This window comes from Chiloscyllium plagiosum, chromosome 25, assembly GCF_004010195.1.
Source record: "Chiloscyllium plagiosum isolate BGI_BamShark_2017 chromosome 25, ASM401019v2, whole genome shotgun sequence".
NCBI lineage: Eukaryota > Metazoa > Chordata > Chondrichthyes > Orectolobiformes > Hemiscylliidae > Chiloscyllium > Chiloscyllium plagiosum.
The window spans coordinates 42,059,960-42,078,535 of record NC_057734.1 but is presented as its reverse complement, the minus strand read 5'-3'; the positions used below and the strand labels follow the sequence as shown (position 1 = coordinate 42,078,535).

Here is an 18,576-nt window from a genome sequence, read left to right as displayed (position 1 = left end):
TTAAAATAGTTATGGAGAATAGACTTTGTATAAAAATTAAAGTTCTTTCTTAGAGTAAAGCAAGTTTTGATGATATGAGAAGGAACTTTCAGGGGTTGATTGGAGTAGACCCTGAAGAAGGGCCCTGAAGAAGGGCCTGTGCCCGAAACGTCGAATCTCCTGTTCCCTGGATGCTGCCTGACCTGCTGTGCTGTTCCAGCAATAAAGTTTCAACCTGGAGTAGACTGTACGCAGGTAAAGAGACGACTGGGAAGTGGGAGACTTTCAAAAGTGTGACAATGAGAGTTCAGGCATTATATTCCTGCTAGTGAAGGGTAAGGCTGATAAGAGTAGGAAACAATGGATAAATAAAGATATTGAGGCTCCGGTCAAGAATAAAAAGGAGTCATATGTTAGGTATAGATAATTGTGATCAAGTGAATTTCTTGAAGAGTATAAGTGGTGCTGAGGCGTTCTTTAGAGGGACTATGAATCTGCATTCCAAGGTCTCTTTGTTCAGCAACACTCACCAGGACCTTACCATTTAAGTGTATAAGTCCTGTCCTGATTTGCCTTTCCAAAATGCAGCACCTCACATTTATCTAAACTAAACTGCACCTGCCACTCCTCGGCCCATTGACCCATCTGATCAAGGTCCCATTGTACTCTGAGGTAACCTCCTTTGCTGTCCACTACACCTCCAATTTTCAGGTCATCTGTAAACTTACTAATCATGACTTATACAGTTAATGGTAGAGCCTGGTAGTGTTGTCGAACAGAGACCTAGAAGATCACTTACGTGGTTCTTTGAATGTTACATCACAAGTAGACAGGGTTCTGAAAAACTGTGGCGCTGGAAAAGCATAGCTGGGGAGGCAGCATCCAAGGAGCAGTAGAGTTGATGTTTCGAGCATAAGTTCTTCATGAGGAAGAACTCATGAAGTATGCTCTAATTGTCAATTCTCCTGCTGCCTGGATGGTGTCTGACCAGCTCTGTGCTTTTCAGCGCCACAAGTTTTGACTCTGACCTCCAGAGGTCCTCACTTTCTCCCAGGGTCCTTAGGAAGGCGTTTAGCATGCTTGCCGTTATTGCTCAGACATTTGAGTGCAGGAGTTGGGATATCATTGACATTTGCTAGGATATTACCAGGATTGGAGGGTTTGAATTATAAGGATAGGTTGGGACTTTTTTCACTGGAGTATAGGAGATTGAGGGGTAACCTTTATAGAGGTTTATAAAACCATGAGGAGCATACATAAGGAGACTAGCCATTTTTTTTCCTAGCATGGGTGAGTTCAGAACTCGGGGCATATTTTTAAGGTGAGAGGAGAAAGATTTAAAGGGACCTGAGGGGCAATTATTTTTCTCAGTGTGGTTTGTTTTGGAATGAACTGCCAGAGGAAGTGGTGGATGCAGGTACAGTTACAACATTTCAAAGAAATTTGAATAGGTACATGAATAGGAAAGGTTTAGAGGGATATGGGCCAAACGCAGGCAGGTGGCACTCGTTTAGTTTGGGAAACTTGGTCAGCATGCTTGTGTGGACTGAAGGGATTGTTTCCATGCTGTATAACCCTATGACTGTATATGGAATTGGACACTAAATTTGTCATGAATACTAACATCATGAAGAGTTGAATTCAGAATGAGACAGTGGAGGCAGAAGAGAATGCAGTTAGTGATCAAGATATGACGGTCATAATGTGGGGACTTGAATACAATGGGTTTGGTCTTTTCTATGTTTTAACTGGAAGAAATTATGGCTCATCTCAACTTTATTGTCAGACAGATTGTCTGACGTCACAAAGATTGGCAGAGAGATTGTAGATATTTTCTAATACCTGTTCACAGAGTTTATTACATACCTCTGGAACAGGTTGGATTTGGGCCTCCTGGCTCAGAAGTAGAGACACTTCTGTGCCTCAAGATCTCAAGGGCCTGAAAACTGAAAAGAAAACTGGATATTAGCATGAGTTATCTTCATGAATGTCTCCCTTAAGTGGACTGCCCATTTGCTTGATCTGCACATCAACTGGGTATTGAATGCTTTCTCAAGGACTAATCAGTTTGACTGTTGAGGCATTAATTATACGAAAGGTCCAGATTAGAATCATGTAACATTTCAATGAAATGATAAAGTGTTTGTTATATTCCATTGTATCTTTGATGTTTACTTGCTGACAGTTCTGTGCACTGGAAGAACCTCCTTAATTTGTGATAAATACAAGAAGCTGATCATCTAGTTCCCAGCTAATTGCACATCATTACTGTGAGACAGATAATTGCAGCAAGATATAACTTGACAAGAAAAAGTCTTTTTAAAAGGTCAGAAAGATTTTAGTTTGATCTCTGGAAACAATTTGAATTTTCACTTAGAATGAGAAATCGTTATTTTCTTGATAATTGTATATCAATAATTACCTAAATCTCTTTCAGGCATAACATGCACAGTTAGTGGTTTGACAATTGTAATTGAATTAGCATTAGGAGTATAATGCATCTCCTGCCACAGCAGTGGGAAGGGTAACAGTACAGCATATGTTATTGTGTGTCCCTGGAATTGCAAGTTGGCACATGCATTTTGTTGCTGACATCATTCTGCACCTGATAACTGCTCAGCCCATTTAGTACCATCTTGGCTGTATGCTTGCTGCCCTACTTAATACCTCCCTGGCTTTCCCGCTACCAGTTCTTCACTGCCTCCAACCTAATGGCCATGCTACTTCCTTACAAGCAATAAAAAACAGCAAGGGAAGAATGTGACGTAAAAGGCAGTCAATGAAGCATTAGAACAGGATGACCAGGGAAGTAGCAAGCAAGTTGGCTAAGTTTGGGTGGGGTAGCAAGCAAATTGGAATCCCGGCATTTGAATTGAATTGGCTTGAATTTGATATGAAACAATTGCAAAATGGCATTTTATTGGTGCACTTGTTAAAATCGTTGTTGTGAGTATGTTTGCCGAGCTGGAAAGTTGATTTGCAGACACCTTCACTGCTTTGGAGCCTCCTGTGGAGCACTGCTGCACTGTGTCTTCTGGAATTTATTTGGTTCTGTTCCTGTTAGTTCCAGCTGTTCATTGTAGAGGCTAGTATATTAGGTCTAGGTCTATGTGCATGTTGATGGAGTCTGTGGATGAATGCCATGCTTCTAGAAATTTTCTTGCTGTCCTCTGTTTAGCTTGTCCAATGGTTGTTGTGTTATCCCGGTTGAATTTTTGGTCCTTGTCATCTGTGTGTGTGACTACTTTTAGGGACAGCTGATCGTGGCATTTAGTGGCTAATTGGTCTTCTTGGATGCGGATGGCTAGTTGCCTGCTTATTTGTCCTATATAGTGTTGAGTGCAGTCTTTGCATGGAATCTTGTAAATTATGTTTGTCTTGCACGTGATGGGTATAGGGTCTTTTGTCCTGGTGAGTTGTTGTCTAAGCATAGCTGTCAGTTTATGGGCTGTCATGAATCCAAGTGGTCGAGAAGTCTGGCTGTGAGTTCCAAGACATTTTTATATAAGATATTGTGGCTAGTGAGTTGTATCTTGGCATGTCTTCATCGCATTGTTTGTCTGTTAGGCATCTGCGGATGAAGTTGCGTAGATATCTGTTCTTGGTGAATACAGCAGCAACCACCTGAACACACACAAGAAAAGCTGCATTAGGACCCTGTTCAAGAGGGCTACAATGCACTACAGCACACCCAACCCACAAAGGGAAGAAGAACACTTCTACGGAATATTCACCAAAAAGGGATATTCCTGGAACTTCATCTGCAGATGCATAAGACAAACAATGTGACAAGGACATGCCATGACCTAACTCACTGGCTATGCTATCTTTCATTAAAAAACAAGCCTCTGAACTGACAGCCAGACTTCCCCGATCATTCGGATTCATGACGGCCAATAAACCAACAGCCACGCTCAGACAACAACTCACCAGAACAAAAGACCCAATATCCATCATGTGCAAGACAAACGTAATTTTCAAAATTCCAAACAAAGACTGCACTCAACACTATATCGGACAAACAGGCAGGCAACTAGCCATCTGCATCCATGAACACAAACTAGCCACTAAATGCCATGATCAGCTGTCCCGAGTAGCCACACACACAGATGTCAAGGACCACAAATACGACTAGGACAACACAAAGATCATAGGACAAGCTAAACAGAGGACAGCCAGAGAATTTCTAGAAGCATGGCACTCACCAATAGACCCTAACAACAAGCACATTCACCTCAACCCAATATACCAGCCACTACAATGAACAGCTGGAACTGGCAGCTGAGTCAGCAGGAACGGAACCAAATAAATTGTAGAAGACGCAGTATAGCAGCGCTTCGCAGGATGCTCCAAAGAAGTGACGATGTCACCAAAACAGGACGAAATGTCTGCAAATCAACTTCCCAGCTCGACAAACATATCCACAACGACAATAACCGGCGTCCAAGCTACAAATCTTTATGCAAACCTTCAACTTGTTAAAATATATTTTATTTGCTTAATATTACGAATGGTCCTTTTCTTGGAATACGGGAAGCTATTTGTAATATTGCTGGCAGCACACAGACACAGTGACTGCTTGGTTGCTGAGAATATCCTTTGAGCTTGTAGTGGCAGCAAACACGGCTTTAGAAATAATAATATTCAGGGCTCAATTAATTTGTAAGTTAAGAGCATTTAAAGAAGACCCAAAGTTTACTTCCATCTGCAATTCCAGTCTACATTCCTAACCTCGGGCTAAGATGCAGCCTGGTGATAAAATATCTTCATAATTTACAAACACTTTGTAGCTTAGATTTAAGTATAGGTCTGGTTAGTATATTGTTGAGAGTGACTAGGCATTTGTTCAACACAGGTGAAACGTGTGACAGATGCTGATCTGTTACGGAATGCTTTTCAGGATTAATATTTTGTCTTAAAGGGCTGAGACTTGCTTTGAAGTTGTTTCTTTGTACAATAAAGGATGTGTATTTGGGAATGACTTGAAATACAGCATTTAAGCAATGTCTTCCATTTCCTTCCTCTGTATGATAATGTCGTCAAAATCATGTGTACTGAAAGCTGTGTTTGCAGAAATTGGGTGGCTAATTTGTCTCTTTAGTGATGGCCTCTGAAATAGTTTGCACTTCATGATACTTGCAAAATGGAAGAAATTGTAATCTCAAAGTCTGCCAAAAACTTAATCTGCTGTCTGAGATACTTCATAATTTGCAAATACATTCAGCATGATGCCAGATTCTATTGGGGCACCCTCTGTAACTATTGCAGTCTTCAATATTTCTGCACAGAAAGCCTCTTCTGACCCATTCCAACTAAAGGAAATTGAAAATCTAATCCTGATGAATTCATTTCAAGTTGTCTTTGATAATATGGTCTTATCCTTCCTGAAGTTCTTGTCTTTCCTTTGAACCCATTTTATGGAACTCTGGCTGGTTAATTAATTTGATGAGAAGCTTGTAAGTATGGCGGCTGTAAACTTGATTTGATTTATATGGACAGTAAAGATTTTCAAAATGCTTGACTAATGGAACACATAATTGATGCTACCTATCTTAAATAAGGATTCTATGTTATAATATTGTTTGACTTGACAGCTGAAGTATAGGAAGACAAACAGGTTTGGCTTTGAACTTTTTATGAAATCAAATTTTACTTCATGGGAAAAGGTGAACTCCCCATAGTCCGAGAGGACTATAGGACTGCTCTTCTATTAGAGAGAGATGATGGGTGATAAGTTTAACCTGATTGGCAAGGTTGAGCAGATGGGACATTCACAGTGACCTCAGATAGTGCAGGAATTGAACAGTGCATTTGGCATCACTCTGCATTGCAAACCAGCCAACTGAACTAACTATCCTGTATCTCACGGGTAATCTGTTCTCATCAATGCTGCTGTTAATGCTTTGAGTCACCACTAGAAGTAACAGCCATACTTGTTTGAAGCAAAGTGAAAACATACAATTGCCTCCGAATGAAGGTTGCACAATGAAACAAAATGGCAGAGGTCCACGCATTGTCCCTTGCATTACTCCATTCAGCACCTTTCATTTTTCCAACCTTCTCTATGCTACTCTGACATTACTTTGCACACTAGCACACTCTGGAATGCACATATTGTGTCTTTTCCCTATCTAATTCCGCTTTAAATTGAGTACCACAGCTATCCTGGGTTTCCATGGTCTTTTAGAGTGTTTTGTCTGGAAAATGACGAAGGCTTTTTGGAAGATGAATTGTATCATAGGGATTTCCAAGATCTGTCTATAAACTGGTTTCAAAATAAGACCCCAATTCCCTTCCCAATCCAAATACCCTTATTCTGATTGTATATTGTTAAACTTTTGCTATATCGTAGAGCGTAGACTTGCAGCACATTGTTTAGTGGCTTCATTACTTTTACCATCTATTAGTGAAAGGTCATTTGTTTGTGATTGTCCTTTTAAGACAAGTGCTGTCTTCAGTATTAAGTAATTGTTTTTAAATAGACAATGCACATAAATTTCTGTCTGTGTCTCCTACTCAGCTCCATGCTGAGTAAATGTATGCCATATGCCTGAAGGAATTTATTAGTATTTAGTCTTCCATCAACTTAGCAAACATTGCAATAACTGGCTAGTAACCTTATACCATGTGTCATAGTTAGCTTCATGACTTTTAGCTTAAAAAGTCATTGTTTTTCCACAAATCTCATGTAAATGTTGACCCTATTATTCAGGGATTGGACTGTGGTTTAATTATTAGTTAGCTGCTGGTAATTATGATGGTTCATTAGTTGAAAACATAATAAAATATTCTGGCAATCTCCCAACCAGTCACCAACACTTGTGTACCATGTTACCTTATTGATCTCTAGATCTTAGTGCAAGAATAACGTATGGAGCCCAATTTAAACTGGAGAACTAATTGGTGGAGTGGAGTAACATACATTATAAGAACGGTCATGTTACAACTGGTGGAGCCGTCAGACTCTACACTTCAAAAGTGAAGAATATTGATATTCCAGAATTCAAGCTTAGTGCCAGGTAGTATAATACATTCATAAAAAGGCACAATTTAGTACTCTCGGGACATTAAAAAATTCATCTGATTTCAAGAATAAGGAAATCAAATTCCACTGTTTTGCTATCTGACGTAGAAGGAAGAATTGTGAATTGATTGGCCTGCATTGGAAACATGGATGCAACAATGATAAACTTCAGTATGCCAGCAAGTAAGATCATTGCCAAGTGATGGGAAAATGAAACCATTCTTTTTAAGAAGACTGGCCGTAAAAGGATGCAGTTCATAGTAGTTCCATTTAGTATGGTGGATCGTACAAAAATAAAGCCGATGGTGATACTCAAGTAACATTCTTCCCAAAGAAAAATTTTGAAGATGCATTATCACTATGTATGGGAGGGGCTTGATCTAGATCAAAGGAATATGGAGTTTGAGATCAGGACTATGCAAAAAAAAATTTCTTATCTGGGGCATGTTCACATCCCACTGGGTGGAAGATGTAATCCATGATTTGAGGCCAACCAATTATTCCTGTTGTATGACCATGCCAGTTCATATCATTGTATGAGCTGTTGCTTGTGATGAATGTTGTTGCCACCATATTTGCGTAGAAGCCAATAGGATCTTGCTTTTATGCTACTTTTATGCTATTTCTGTCCTACACCTATTACAATGTGAGCTTGAGGCACAACTTCTCATTTTCAGCTCGCTATTTGAAAGCCTCAAGGTCTCAATATAAAATTTAATAATTTCTGAAACTGACCGTATTATATCTGTTCTCCACTTTTTTTCTTACATCTGCCCTGCTCCCACACCACCATTCTCAGCTGTGTCATGTTTGTGTCATGTTTACTTTGCATTTACTGAAAAGGAGAATTCTTTCCTTTTCACACTTTAATTTACACCCTTTGTACATCTCTTTTCTGCTGAGTTTCACATCCTCAGTTCTTTGTTTTATTTTATACAAAGTGATGCTTAAGTTATGCAGGATACTGGTAAAATTGCATTTGGAGTACTGCATGCAGTATTTGGTCACTATTTAAGGAAAATTAAGAAGTTCTGAGAGAGTTTACTTGTCTAATAACTGCAAAGAGTGGGCTGCATTAGGAAAAGGTTGCACAGGTTAGGCTCACATCTGCTGGCATTTAGAAAAGCAAAAGGCAATTTGATTGATACATAAAATTCTAAAGTGTCTTGACTGGGTAGGTTTGGAAAAGTGTTTCTTATGGAAGAATCTAGAACTCGGTCTTAGAAATTTTAAAGCATACTGGGGTTGCCCATTTAATGATGCAAGATCTTTCTCTACAGGTTATGGTTCTTTGGAACTCTGTCCGTGAGTAGGTATGGAAGCAGGGGTCTTAAATAGGAAGTTTGGGTCTTGTTAAACAAATGGTTGAAAGGGGTAGGTAGGAACGTGGATTTGAGGTTACAATCATTTCAGCCATGATCTTATTGAGGGAGCAAGCTTGAGGGAATGAACAAGCTACTTTTGGTCCAGATCTGTGTGTTTGCATGGGTATGTGTCGCAGATCCTAAATGGTCTTGTCAAGATGGACATGGAAGTGATGATTGTTGTTGTGAGTCAGTCTAGAACAAGAGGCCACTGTTAAAAATTAAGGTTTCTGAAGGTTGTATGACTTGTAATTCTCTGCTGCAGAAGGCAATGGAGATGAAGTCATCGAGTATTTTTAACAGAGGTAAATCAATTCCTAAACAGAAAGTGGTAGAGAGACTGAACAGATCAGGCAGCATGTGAAGAGTGAAAAACCAGTGTTTCGAGTCCAGTAAACTTTCGTCAGAACTGAAAGCAACTGAAAATTTCTGTCACAGACCTACAGCAGTTGCTCTGGAGAAGTTCAACGTAAGCTTGAGGAACAGCTTCTGCCAAGATCCGTTGCCCACTCCCACACCCCTATGTCCTGTTGTGTATGGGTGGCTCCCAGCACAGCCAAACAATTTTTAACTATTCATACTTGCCATTTGCACCCATTCAGCAATTATCTCCCTCCTAGTTTATTATCAGCAATCCCTCTGTCTTTGTTTTTCCTCTCTGTGGGCACCGTCGTCATCTTTTTGACTCACTCCTTCCTTCACCTGCCAACATCAACGTAAATATTACCACTTCCCAGCTGCTTTTGGTTCTGACTAAAAGTCACTGGACTCGAAATATTAACTCTGTCATTCCCTCCACAAATGTTGCGAGACCTGCTGATTCTCTCCAGCACTTTCTGTTTTGGTTCAGATCTCCAGCTTCTTCAGCATTTTTTTGGTTTATTTTAGTAGATAGATTCTTGTTGGGTAGGGAAATCTGGGGTTATTGGGGATAGATGATTTGTGTTTTGAATTCCACATCCCCAATCTTCCTTGATCTCTTGGAATGGCAGAATAGACTGAAGGGATCAAATGGTCTATTTATAGAGTCATATAGCAGTCAAGCAGTCTATGCCAAACATAATCCCAAACTAAACTAGTCCCTTTTTTGTATGTTTGTATGTTAAGTGCTGTGCCTCTCGTACCATGTAGTGCACTGATGTTGGCTTAGTAATCGCAGATAATACAATAACTTTTGCCCCATTGCCCATCTTGAAATATGTGGGATAACCTTTGACATAAATATCAACTGCCAAAGTGCAAGGTTTGGCTCACCTATTTCCTTTAGGAATACTTTAGTGCTTTCTTCTGTTGTAGGTTGTTTGACTGTATTAAGCTCTTGTATGGGTTGCTATTTAATTTCTTTGCTTTTCTGAAATTGGGTCTCATGCCTGCATGTTACTTGCCACACAATAAATCGTTTCCAGTAGAGATATTTACTTTTAGCTGCTGAATATTGTCTATGCCTGTGAGGTTTCTTTGTTCCACAGTGCTGACAAAGACTTTGTATAATGCTTGTCCTAATCACTGTATTGGTTTCTCACTTGTCCTCCTGTGATTTTGTACCTTAAGAACTGAATAGTCTTTGTTGATTTCCATTGCCCAGGTTGATCTTCTCTCTGATCAATATTGCTACAGATTTCTGCTTCACTCATCTTCTGAATGCTTGTTCTCGAACTCTGATCTGTTTTAGTGTGTAAAATGCCTGACAAAGATTTGTCAGCAAATCGTACAACCAGTTTTGACTTTCGACTTGAAGCCACAATAGTAGAATTTTCCCCCTAATCTGTAGAGATCAATAATGAAATAAGCTATGGATTTCTTTGGATACTGAAGTCTTCTGTTAAATCTTGCTCTTTCAAGAATTTTTTTTAGTTCTTGGTTTAAGTAATTCTTGAAGGCTTTCAGAAGTATCTGTTGCCTCTTTTACTGCTTGGTGAGTTGTTTTCCCGATTGTGTATAGATATGTGCATACTTAATCAGCTTCTGATTTAGTATATAATTAGGAAGCTCGGACTCTTGTGGTGCAATAATAGTGTCCCACCTGTAGCCTAAGAGGCCTGGGTGCAAGTCTCACCTGCTTAAGAGGTGTGTAATAACATCTCTGAACAGGTTGACTAGAAAATGTCTACAATTTGGAGGCTATTTTGTATCTGAGAATTTTTCCTAGACATCCAATTCTGTCTTTTATTGGCCCATCTCTGGAATTGTCTTCAGGGCATCATTATTTCTGATTCCATGTTTTCCTAATGTGGGTAAGTGCTATAGAAGATCCTGCCAAAGGTCAGCTGTCCAGTGAAATTCATCAACATCCTCCATCCCCATCACATCAAGATGTCGGTGACAGTAATATGACAAACCTTTGAGGTCAAAGCAGGAGTAATCGGGGATGTGCCATTACTTCCACTGTTGCCTCCATTTTCATCACTGCCATTGTTCATCTTGTCAAGAATAAGCTTTCCAGCAATGTGGACATTGTCTACAGGATGGATTGCAAACTTTTCAAATTCAATTGGCTGAAATCCCAGAAGAAGACGACACTGACCTCACTTGTGGAACTTCAGCATGTGGATGCTGTTGTGGAAGAGAATCTTAAAGCTTAAATTATTGCTTTCGTGGAAGCATAGCAAAGAATTGGTTTCACAGCCTCAACCACAAGAAGACTCACATCTTTTACCAACCCGTCCGAGGTCAAGTTCTGGTCCATCACCTCTATTAAGCTCAACTGAGAAATCTTCCTAAGCACGGAACATTTCCCTTACCTGGGGAGTTGCCTCTCATCAAAGGCTGACATTGATGCAGAGATTCAGTCTGAGAGTGCCACCTTTGGATGCCCAAGTATGAGAATCTTCAATGGCCGTGACATCCATGTTGACACCACGATTCTTGTGTATAAGGTAGTCATCCTTCTGACTCTTCAGTGCGACTCTGAAACTTGGACCACGTATAGATGCCATCTCAACACCCTTGAAGTGCCATCAATGCTGATAGATTTTTCACATCAGCTGGGAGAACAGACATAGTAACATCAGCATCCTTGAAGCAACTAATAGTACCAACATCATGGCCATTATCATCCAAAACCAACTGTGCTGGGCCGGCTATATGTTTAGGATGTCAGGATTCCGACTGCTAAAGCAAATCATCTTCATCCAGCTGAAGGAAGGCACACGGATGAGGAGAGGACAAGAAAAGGTTATAAAGAGCCCCTGAAAGTTTTCACAAGAAATGCAACATAGATGCCATTGCATGGGAGACTCTCGTTCAGAAGAAACCGATTTTGGAAAAAACTTCCTGTATGAAAGGAAGCAGTTCTTTAAGAACACCCGTCGGCAACTGCGAATATGGAAAAAGAACTAAAGAAAGGATCGCCAATGATCTCACAGCCAAGGACCAATTCCACCTCCCAGATACATCGGCCAAATGTGTGGTCAGAGATGCTGCTCTAGGATCGGACTCATCAGCCACGCAGGAAACAAAGAACCCACTACCAGTTTCCACTATGGAAATTCCATGTCATAATATTCTGTAGCAAGTGATTGCAACTGCCATATTGGTCTTCCATTTAAACCCAGAAGTATTTCTCACGGCAGGGTTTCGGGGTTAATTTGGTATGGTTTAGAGGTTTACAAAATTATGAGGGGCATGGATAAGGTAAATAGACAAAGTCTTTTCCCTGGGGCCGGGGAGTCCAGAACGAGAGGGCATAGGTTTAGGGTGAGAGGGGAAAGATATAAAAGAGACCTAAGGGGCAACTTTTTCACAGAGGGTGGTACGTGTACGAAATGTGCTGCCAAAGGAAATGGTGGAGGCTAGTACAATTGCAATATTTAAGAGGCATTTGGATGGGTATACTAATAGGAAGGGTTTAGAGGGATATTGGCTGGGTACTGGCAGGTGGGACGAGATTGGGTTGGGATATCTGGTCGGCATGGACGAGATGGATCGAAGGGTCTGTTTCCATGCTGTACATCTCTATGACTCTATGTGAGATGTTGAGAGAATGAAAGAGGAAAAATATAATTGAAATGCTTACTCTGTCTTTACCATGCAGAAAGTGGTAGATTGCTTGTGCTCAGATTGAACACCCAGGTTCATGAGGAGTTAGGAGAGGCTGGAAGATTTGCCTCCGTTTAAGTTAGATAAAGATATCTATGGTATAGATTGCAGTGAAATAATATACTTAGAAGTTTTCTGTCTAGGAAAATATAAAGAAGCAAACAATTGAAAACTGGGAGCAAATATGAATTGTTTGCAACATGAATTGTAATTCTATGATGAATGTGACGTGATTAGTCAAAAGGTTTACTTTAAAATATATTATCTACAAAAGGAAAGTGCTTAGTCAGAGCTTGTTATAATCGTGATATCATGATAGGTTAAAATGTCAAATATTGATGCATCATCCTTTTCAGCTGTAAATGAGCAAATATTCCCTTAAATTATTTGCTTCCATGGAGATTGTATCAATTGCTTTTCCTCTACTCATATGTTTAGAATTGCTTGTTGATATGAAACTTAGTTTTCTATATACTTTGTTGCATATCAAATAGGTTTGTTCTCTGTTTTATCTCTCCGTAATCAATTGCAGAACGGAGCTAATCGAACTTCCAATGTGCTGCCTGACCTGCAATTTTGGCATTGTGTCCCAGTTCAACTCCTGCAGTTTCAAATTTGGTAGTCCTCTAGTGTTTTACTTACATTTTCAAGTACTGGTTGCTATAGTAACAAACTTGTGCACTAGTAACCATAGCAACAACAAAGTCGACACTTGAACTTGCTAAATAGAAACTATCTTTGTTAATCCATTGAAAAGAGGATCCTATTGTATTTATTTTTGCGGTTTAATCTGGGAATGGTGTTTTACAATTGTTTATGAATTTCCGGTCGTAGCTATTGCTGGTGAAGTCAGCATTTATTGTCCTGGAGAAGGTGGTGTTGGTGGTGGTCTACCTTCTGGAATTGCTGCTGCCTGTTGAGTGAAGGTACTCCCACCATGCTGTTAGGTTTTGACCTGACGATTATGAAGGAGCAGCCCTTCCATGTTAGGAGGGTATGTGACTTAGAGGGAAACTTAAGTGGTGACATTTGCATACATCCTGCTGCCCTTATCCTTAATAGATGAGGGCACTGGGACTTGAGGTTCATTTGAAGGAACTTTGGCAAGTTGTTCATGTACATCTTATACAGTGTGCACTGTAGCCATGGCATGCCATTGTTAGAGGGACTGCATGTTTATGGTGGTCTTCAAGGTGCTATACTTTGTATAGCTGCTTTGTACTTCTTGTGTATAATTGGAGGTGCAATCGTCCAGTCAATTGCAGATTATTCCTGACTTGTGTCTTGTGAATAGTGGAAAGGCTTTAGGGAATCCAGAGGTGAATCATTTGCCATAAAATACATAGGACAAGCCAAACAGAGAACAGCCAGGGAATTCCTATAGGCATGGCACTCATCCACAGATTCAATCAATAAGCACATTGACCTGGACCCAATATACCGACCACTGCAGCGGACAGCTGGAACTGACAACCGGAAGCGGCAGATTCAAACCACTACAAATGCCGGAGGAAAGATCACAGAAGTGCTTCACAGGAGCCTCCCACGCACTGAGGATGTCACCTAGACAGGGGACGAAATGTCTGCAACACAAATTCCCAGCTCGGTGAACAGAACCACAACAATAAAATACACAGGCTCTAAACTACTGCTGTACACACAGTATTTGGGTGGCTGGTTAGTTTATGTTTATCGACCGTGGTAACACTCAGGATATTGACGGTAATTCATTAGACATCAAGTGGAGGTGGTTGGATCCATGATGAAGATGATTATTTCCACTTAAATGGCAAGTAACATTCATGTCACACATGAACTCAATATTGAATGATGTCTTGCCCCATGGCAACCTGGTCGGCTTCACCGTATTGGCAAAGAAACTGAACATTGTGGAGCCATCAGCTCTACTTCAGTCTTTTTATAATGGTAACAACTTCAATGATAAAGCAGCTCAGATATTTGGGGGTGGGATGTTATCCTAAGGAATTTGTGACTCTTATGGTGCAGTTGAAGAGTACATAGCTCTGGGACAGGACACCTTTGTTCATATGTTACCTGCTCCAAAGGCATGTTGTAACCTTGTCTGAACAGGTAGGTTAAAAATATAGTTGATCAATAATGTTCATCTCAGGGATCTTGTGGCACAGTAGTAATGTCCCTATCCCTGGACCAGGAGGCATGGTACAAGACCGACCAGCTCCAGAGGTGTATGATAACATCTCTGAACAGATTGATTAGAAAATATCTGTTGTGAGGAATTGGTGCTCTTTAGCACAGTGGTAGTATTCCTCCCTCTGAGCCGAAGAGGCCCAGATTCAAGTCCTATATGCCCTGAATGTGTTTCATAACATGTCCAAACAGATTAATTCAAATAACTTGGAAGAATTTGGAGGTGCACACCATTGGAATTCCTTTGGCAAGTTGGTTGACTTCCCATAACCATAACCATTGTCCTTTGTGCCCGAAACGTCGAATCTCCTGTTCCCTGGATGCTGCCTGACCGGAAGAATTTGGAGGTGCACACCATTGGAATTCCTTTGGCAAGTTGGTTGACTTCCCATAACCATAACCATTGTCCTTTGTGGGACAGTTCCATGTAATGGAGAGTATTGCATCAATTCCCACTGTCTTCTGCTTTTATTAGGGTTCTCTGATGTAACATTCAGTTAATTGCTGACTTGATGTCATGGGTAATTATTTTCTCCTCACTTCTGAAATCAGCCTTCTTGTCCATGTTTGAATGCAAGCTGTACTGGATCTGGAGCTACATGGCTTGGATGGAAGTCAAATTGAGCTTTGTTGAACAACTTGTTTCTAAGTATATGCAGCTTGATGGCACTGTCAATAACACATTTTACTATTTTAATGATGTTTGAGTAGACAGCATATAACCAGATATGTTTCCACATTGTTGAGTGGACACCAATGTTGTTATTGCACAGGTTCAACCTAACTCAGGCTGTAGTTAGTTCTTGAGCACACGTCTTCAGTACAGGTATGGATTGTTGTCAGGGCCCACAGTCTTTGCTATGTCAATTTCTTTAAAACAATTTCTTGGTAGTGTGTAAAATGAATTAAGTTATCTGAACACGAACATGCACCACAGGAGGAGGCCAAGCTTGATTATTCACTGCTGTTTGGAGATGGTTCCAGTGGTGGTCACACCCATCATTAAGCAAGGAGCTGCATTTGCGCTGACTCCTGGTTCTAGTATAATTGTTCATCGTTATTCATTACTGGATATGGCAGGCTGTCAATCTTTGATCCGATCTATTGGTTGTGGGATTATTTCAGCTCTGTAGCATGCTTCTCCTGTTATCTAGCGTGCATGTAGCCTGGTGTGGTAACTTCACAAGGTTGGCATCTAATTTCTGGATATTCCTAATGCTGCTTCTAGCATGTTCTCCTATAGTCCTGATGGGACGTGGACTGGTCCTCTAGCTTGATAGTAATGGCAGAGTGAGGGGTATGCCACGCCAGGAGATTATAGATTGTGGTTGAGAAGCACAGGTGGTCACTACTCACTGAGAATAGGTTGTCTGCAACCAAACTTCAGTTGTCTAATTTTCCCATAATTCTGCAAATTTTAAAAACTCCTCAGATATTTATTCAATTCCCATTTGAATGCCATAACTGAATCTGTTTCCTCCACCCTGCAAATATGTGTATGAAAGTGTTCTTGTATAACTTTTTTAGTTCTTTTGCTCATCACCCTAAACCCATGTCATATGACAAGAGTGGGCCATTCAGCCCTTTGGGCCTACTCTACCATTCACTAAGATCATGGCTAATCTGATTTTAACCTTATTTTTGAAGTGCTGACTTGTCTTGTTCTCCCATAAGTGTATTCTTGCTGCACCTCTCTATCTCTCTGGCAGGACCCATCCCCAATTATGGCTCTGTCTGCCACTGGTACTTTTAATTCACTTCCTCCAACTTGCTCTCTTGAATTTCCATTCTTGGACTGGGCTTGGTCTCCCACCTTTCCTCTCACTTTATTATTATTATTATTATTATTATTTTTACACTACCTACAATCATATTCCAAATGATTAATCTTCTCTAACGGATACTGACTGTCTTCTGGCTGAAAACCTGTCTTAGATCTATTACAGTTGAACTTGGAACTTACTTTGAACAAACAATTTGAGAGGACTCTGTTGCAACCTTTACTTATGCCCATCAAATTCCACGCTTTTTCTGTCTGCATGGTTCTGAGTGTGGATTGTATACAATGCACATAGTCAAATTTACCAATTGCAATAATAATGAAATTAAGAAAGTGGAGAGAACATGAAATGTTACTTGTTACTCTGTTACTAAATGCAGTGCACTAAGTGACTCTGTGAGCCGATAGAATAAATATAGTGTTGGATTTCTTGAAATAATTGAGGCTCACCTGAGTGAGCTATCTATTCTGATACGAAAAGCTCTGGCTTCATGAGTGGTGCTCTTTTCGATTGGATTCACGTTCAACAGAGGGGAAACTATGAGCCATAAAACAACTAATATAGACATTTGTTATTTGCACATGGAAGTTAGACTCCAAAGTGAAAATTATACACCTTCACAAAGTATGATTACTAGAAAGTATGGTTATTCTGAGGTTGTTGACTTGCTCGCTGAGCTGGTAAGTTTGTTTGCAGACATTTCATCATCATGCTCGGTAACATCACCAGTGTGCCTCCAGTGGTGTTCTGTCCCACTTGCAACTTGTGTCTGGTTCTACTGGGGTTGGTGTTGTCATTTCCGGTTTTGTCATTGGTTCTGTTTCTCATGGTTATTCTGTCTGGTTTGCTAAGTTTTGGAATGCTATGATTATTTGATGAAAGTGTTAACCATAGCTTGTTGAACTGATCAAATCCCTCTTATGGATTTACTCCTCTTAAGGAGTTACTAACTAAGAGTTAAGATCTTTTTGAACTTCGCATGAAAGTTCAAATGCCCAAAATTAATTCTGTTTTAACCTTTATATCTGCTGATTATTTTCATCATTTTTTTGTTTTATTACAGATTCTTAGCATTCACAGTATTTTGCTTTTGTGTTGAATTTTTGTTTACTCCTTTTACAAAGTGGTGAGGGTCTTTTCATAAATTTTAATTCTGTACTCTTTAACTAGTTATCAACATTTCTGAGTGATTTAAGGATGCCGCTCTCCTTTCTGCATTCCACTAATAATGGTCTTTGTGCTTTCTTTCTCCCAATTTTCACAGGAGTTCCATGCTCAAATGGAGGAAATGGAGGTAACTGTACGACAGCTGGAGGAGGATCTTGCTGCTGCCCGTCGACGGGCTGACCTCTATGAGTCTGAACTCCGAGATACTCGAATTACAGCAGATGAGTATAGACGGAAAGCAGCTGAATCCCAGCAGAAACTACAGAAGGTTGGTCTGTGTATCTGCCCTAACAATGAGTGGGTGTGCGATGGAGTATCTGCCAAGGTGATGAATTGGAATGTTGCGCAGCAAGGAACCTGAGATGCTGAGAAGATATTGACATATAAACAGAAGAGACTGTTACAGTGACAGGATGTACATTTTGCATACTGTTTGATAGTCATGCTTGAGTTAAGATTAACTGAGTTCCTAGTGAAATCTAGACACTACTTGGCTGCTTCTCATTCTCGCTACGTTGAGTATCTTAACCTCCTTGTGGTTTGTGAAGCACTCATCATGACAGATGGTACACTTGGGTGAAAATAAACTCATGAACTCCATATGCTGAATGTCTGTACATATTCTCTGGTAAACACCTTTTGAGGTTAGTTAGCTACTGTACCATGTCACCTATTGTGTTTTGTTTCTATTTTTGGCTACTTGCTTTGTTTTGAAAGTCTAGCATTGTAAATTATCTTTTGTATATTTACCTGTTATTTATCTTTAATGGAACAATTCTAGTCAAATGTTAAGAATGGATTCTGTGCAGTATGGTTGTTTGTGAGGGGACAGAGTCCATATACCATTTTGATTCAAGTCGCTGACATAAAAATTGTCTTCCATTCACAGACTCGAGACCAGGGAAAAGCTGAAGTTGGGGAGGTGTACGCCAAATTGGAAAAGGTTTGTATTTTGCATGTTATTAATCGTTCTTCACTAACTCAATTATCATTTAGAAGCATTATTTGGCTTTACCTCCACAATATGAATAAATGACAGTTATTTAAAGAACTT

At 40.1% G+C, this 18,576-nt stretch overlaps 1 protein-coding gene across 1 annotated transcript in view; it reads left to right on the top strand.

The window, feature by feature from the left end:
- Positions 1-18,576, top strand: part of cita (citron rho-interacting serine/threonine kinase a) — a 216,449-nt gene that overhangs the window by 97,136 nt on the left and 100,737 nt on the right. The window contains exons 13-14 of the mRNA XM_043715278.1: positions 17,620-17,790; positions 18,412-18,465. Of these exons, the coding sequence (XP_043571213.1) occupies positions 17,620-17,790; positions 18,412-18,465 (225 nt within the window). The remainder of the gene's footprint in view (positions 1-17,619; positions 17,791-18,411; positions 18,466-18,576) is intronic.